Here is a 5,461-nt window from a genome sequence, read left to right on the forward strand (position 1 = left end):
AAGGTAACAAAAATAAAAACAGGGTCAAGAAAACACACAAGGACCCACATTCCCCAAAAGCTATTACAGCCAATGAAGAAGAGTGATATTGGTTCATTATCAATGGTTCAATGGAAATAGATATTAAAAATGATAGGTTCATATACAGTTGTTTTACCACCATGGACTGTCTTGACTCTTGAGACCAATTTTATTCCCATATAAGCCTTTCAATGAATACTAATAATAGCCAAGTAGAAAAGAAAATGCAGAGAACACCTCTTTGATTAAACAGACCAACAATCAAATTCAACAAGAGTGGGATGGAGTGAAGAAAAGAGAAGCCCTTAGATGGTTTAGCAGCAAAAGTAAGTAAACTTTGATACCTCTGCCTCAGCCCCGTTATCATGAACACACTAAGTTCCAAAAACTTTTCAACATCATTATAGTATTATGCAATTAAGTACTTAAATACCATCTTCTGTGAAAAAAAAAAAAGCAAGCACCATCCATATATGTTCTATGGACCAAGACATATATGACATTTGTGTGTAACGGTGTATCCATTTGTATATGTGCTGTTTGCTGACTTGAAAGTTTAACATGAATAAAGTTGTACACTTTTGTTTGGTGATTTCTTACTAAAACAGTTAAAAGTGGAATAATAAATATAAAAGTTATACTGAAACCCTAACTGTAACAATTGAACTAACTAGAATCCAATCAAAGACAGATCAATATACCGGAATGCCTGCAGCCTCGCCTATCAGACGCATATGATACCGGATCCCAAGCATAGCAACTCTAGCGCCTAATAAAGCTTTGGCAATGACCTCTTGACTTTGTTGAGTGGCTTGCTCCATCCACTATCACACGTGTAAATTTTTTTGAAGGACGACTAAGTTTCAGTAAGAATGAACTGACATACAAACAGCATGCAACATCCAATATGATACTGACATAATCAACAAAAAAACTTTCTAACATTCAAATAGAGGACGATGAAAAAAATCTCCCTGAAAATAACATTATATAGTTTGCTTCATGAAATTCAAACAAGACTTATAAATCATCATAAAGCAGTTTTGGATGTCTAAAATCATCAAGTAAATAAATTTAGTCTGAATGCTGCCCCAAAAGTTTTTGTAACCTCTTATTCAACAGTAGAAACAATTAATGTGACGATCTTTCATCTCATTTTTCATTCTTAAGAATATCTCTGGTGTACTTCAATTATCAGGAAACAACTTTGATACAACAATGAAAATGGTTCTGATGAAAATATAACTAAATGAAGTGCAGATAAAGCACAAACCAACACAAAGGGGTATACCTTTCTGTCACCCCTAAAATCAAAACTAAAACACACATCCAAATGAACTGGCAAAATACAAATGTAGCACTGTATAACACTACTTAAATCATAATGTTGTTAATTTTCTTTTCTTTTTCTTTTTTTTAAAAAAAAATAAATGGAGAATGTTGCATTCAGATGACCATTTTAACATACCCAGTGGGCACAATATTATCTCTTCACAAACGTGATTTGCATTTTATTAATGAAACCTAAATGAAAAATATATGTATATACACTGAAATTGTATATATCAGAGAGCTTTTAAGTATGTAATTTACATTAGAGTTAATGTTACTATATTTTCACGACAAAATTTTAAGTGACACCCACCACAAAAACCAATCAATATTTGAGAATTCAGTACTCTTCACCACAACATATGGTTACCGATACTTGAAAGTAGCATCTCTATTTGAAAAGAAAAAAAATACAAAAAATGAAAAAGAAATCTACAAATTTTATTTTCGAGCCTTATAAACAAAAAATCATGATTGTGGAGATAAAATGTTTCTCATTAGGTTAGAAAATAACTGCAATAAGTGAAACAAAAGAAAATTGGTGGAGGTACCAGCAGCAATATTTCTTTTTAAAACTCAAGGTGTTGAACTTCAGAATTAAAACATTCTGACTCATATATGTTTACTTTTTAACAACCTTTAAATTGTCAAAAATTGCGTCCAAGCATTCTCAGGACAGATTTGTTTCCAAATGTGAATAAACAAGAAGCGCTATATATTTCATAAAAGCTATACTTGGTTACCATTGAAGACAAAGTTTGTCTGTTTTTTAATTCTTTTTTCAGGTTAATGGAACCAACCAAGATGAAAATGTAAATTTTTTTGCTCAAATATAATTTCCCCAGAAAATTTTAAGCCAGTGGGAATTTCAGCTATAAAATTGATTTCTATCAATATTTTCAGTTCTGTTTCAAAAAAAAAAAAAGAAAAGAAAAGAAAAAAGAGCAGCTCGATTCATACCTTTTCAGGTTTAAGTGAGCCGCAGCTGTTAATTAGTTTCTTATATTCATCCCAGTGTTCTTCTGCTAATTTACATAATGTATTTAACTGTGTTTCAAGTGCAGAATTAGCCTCTGACAACTTTGTCCATGTTTCCTGTGATTTTTCGGGGTTAGACTTCTGCCATTTTTTAACAGCACCTACCATTGATGGTGTAGATGATCCTCCAGTTCCTGGTTCTCCAAGTAACTGTAAAAGCACCAATCACTTAAGGGACAAGACTCACAAGAGCTGCATCTCTTTTTAGCAAAAAGCTTTCAAAGGTGCACATCAATGCTATAAACCAAAATCACAGGATCCAAAATGCAACCAAAATCCATTTACAGCAATCAATTAGATAAACATGAGTAACAGTTCCAACTAATAAGACTGATTTAGAGAGTTAAAAAAGTAGTACATCATCATGGGCAAACTGAAAATTAATATTAATAGATTAAATACACCTCAAATAGCAACAAGTGGATAGTATAAAACACATGCTTACAAGATTCATTAATGGTGGCAAGGATAGCTTTGTCCTCTCATGGTCCCATTTTCCTTTTAAAATTTCGATAACCACTTCTCCCAGGGGAGCACCTTTTATGGCAACCTGCAATATAAGAACTAGAAATTTACATGTGATGTTTATTATTCTAAAAGGATGAAATTGCATTTTAAATTCTGTATCTTTTCATATAAATGTTTGTTAGAACAAAAAATTTGTAACAATGACATATTCCCTTATGAAATTAACGAGCAGCAACAGGTTTGTTTGTGGAAAGAGGAGACAAGATAAAGACCTGAGCAGAAGAGATTACTTCTGGTGAAAAACGGACATAATGATGGCTACCATAAACTGCAAAGTTAACATCAAATCCACTGCCAACTTTCCCCTGTGCAATGCAATGAGCAGTTTGAGCTATAATATGCACCACATCCAGATCTGCAGTGCCCTTCACGTGAGCAAGATCAACAACTCCCAGGTAATGAAGCAAAGCAGCAACCACCGAAGATGTCATAGCAGCAGATGAACCCAATCCAGTTTTTGCAACTTCTGGCTTGCTATTTTCTCCGCTGGATTCCCCAGAATTGAAAATAATTGATGCAAAAGGAGGAAGAGCAGCCAATGATTCAGGCAACAAAGGGAGTCCACGTGCTTCAATCTACAACCAACAAGCCTCATTAACATCTTCAATTAGATTCATAAAATAATTTAGAGAAAAAGCACCCTAATAAATTTTAGGAGCATGTTGAAATGTGCTCAAAGGTTATATCCGATGATTTTGTAAATTATGGATTTGACAATATCAAGAAAACGTGTTCATTAACCATACCAAGCACTGACAGGAAGAAAACCATGTAATATATAGAACACTGAAAAGGTAATTACCTGATTCCGATATGAATAAAAGCCATTGCTACCTAAAATGGTGATATCAAGACCTTCATGAAAAATCAAGATGAAATATCAGAATCTTGGTGTTCTCATAACCTTCCAGTTGGTAAAAAGGTAAGCTATCGGGGGGGGGGGGGGGGGAGAAAGTAAAAATTACCTTACAATAGTAGTTTTTGTAACACTTCCTTCCTGTCCTTGTCAGCTGTAGCATATGCAGCTGCCACAGAGTACTACACTACTTGCTCCACAAAAGGGTTCCCCGACTCCCTGAATTTTTAATCATGATATAGTGAGTGAGATCTTCATGATTTAATTAACAATTTAATGCTAGTTGAATGATAATTCTATTAGCGACACTTAGTAACAAAGCAGAGTGAGGGATGATCATTCAAAGTTGACATCTTTGAACCAGAGCCAGTTTTCTCTGTGATCGTATAACCAGTGAGATGGCAATAAGATATATAGCCATGTCTAGATTTAAAAAAAAAAACTGATTAAGCAAATAAAATACAAACTTAACATTACCCAGTATAAACTTGCCTTGAAACACTCTGAAGCGTCAGATTTTTCCTTGACAACTTATACATGCTTTCTCTATTAAGCTGAGGAGATGTCACTTTCACATCTGTCCATGCCTGGAAACAATTTAACACTCTTGAACAAAGGGAAGCCGTACACAGTACGCACCGATACCAAGGCTAGTCCTAAAACTTTGCAGAACTCAGGCAACCAGTGAGTCAAAAATCGCAATAGATGTAAAATTCATCACAGGGCTTTGATTATTTAGTATCACTCATAGCAGAAAATTAAGAAGTAGATTGTGGATCCATTGCCACAGCTAATCAATATTAGACTCACCCAGGCCCAACTATCGGGCTTAATTTCTTTGAGAAGAGGTTTAACAATGGCGTAAAAACGAGCGCTTGTACTGAGAACAAGCCCTGGATTCGGTCTCTCCAAAATAAGATATCCCCCAGTCATCAAAACCTTGCCAGGAGCAGAAACAACCCTGCACCGAAAGACATCCATTATTTTTCTTTTATGATTTGAAATCTAAATTGAAAAGGAAAATGGAGGAGACAAAACCAAACCATAGTCCAAACTCTCACCTGGTTTCTGTACAGGTAAATATATTCTAGTGTAAGTTCCACATACTTGCCCTTCATGATTCCAGCTAGACCTCCCCTGAAACCGTACAATACGCTGCCTTTAGCACGCTCCTGCAAGTAAGCTACCAGGAAGCATAGAATGAATGAACTCAACCATACTGGATGGACACTATTAACTGCAAGAAAACGAATTATGATAACAAAAAATTCTCACCGAAAATTCCAGAAATGACATTGTGCCCTCCAAGTGCCTGGCCTCCCGACAAAATGACACAAATTTTCAACTTTTTTTGCGAATCGTTAGAGTCAGAATCGCTCGGCACCACCAAGGTAGATGGCTGGCCGAAAAGTTGACTTCGTGAGGCAGAGATGAGTTGAGAAGACTTCGTGAGGCGGAGAGACGAGACGAGAGAGAGACTTCATGAGGCGGAGAGGGCGGAGAGACGAGACGAGAGTGAGACTTCGAGAGGTGGAGAGGGCGGAGAGACGAGACGAGAGTGAGAGATGGAGGCTGAGAGAAATCTTTCGGGTAACTTAGATTTAGGGAATTTGGCAGATGAGACTAAAAAAAAAATTTCATTTTGGCGCCTGAGGTTTATTCATATGGCGCCAAAATATGTTCCGT

General features: G+C 35.7%; 1 protein-coding gene and 1 long non-coding RNA gene across 2 annotated transcripts; both read right to left on the bottom strand.

Annotated features, from left to right (window-relative positions):
• Positions 1-523: 523 nt before the first annotated feature.
• LOC133815134 (phosphomevalonate kinase, peroxisomal-like) lies at positions 524-3,781 on the bottom strand (the record flags this gene model as incomplete). The annotated part of the gene is made up of 5 exons (XM_062248011.1): positions 524-845; positions 2,314-2,541; positions 2,837-2,941; positions 3,132-3,494; positions 3,722-3,781. Coding segments are annotated over 5 exons (888 nt in total), but the record flags the coding sequence as incomplete, so codon positions are not given.
• Positions 3,782-3,903: 122 nt separating this feature from the next.
• On the bottom strand, positions 3,904-4,944 carry LOC133818934 (uncharacterized). The gene is made up of 3 exons (XR_009886167.1): positions 4,837-4,944; positions 4,586-4,736; positions 3,904-4,362 (listed from the first exon to the last, which is right to left on the bottom strand). It is a non-coding gene; the product is annotated as an uncharacterized LOC133818934 (long non-coding RNA).
• Positions 4,945-5,461: the final 517 nt, after the last annotated feature.

The sequence above is a fragment of the Humulus lupulus genome, chromosome 2 (genome assembly GCF_963169125.1).
Source record: "Humulus lupulus chromosome 2, drHumLupu1.1, whole genome shotgun sequence".
NCBI classification, from domain to species: Eukaryota; Viridiplantae; Streptophyta; class Magnoliopsida; order Rosales; family Cannabaceae; genus Humulus; species Humulus lupulus.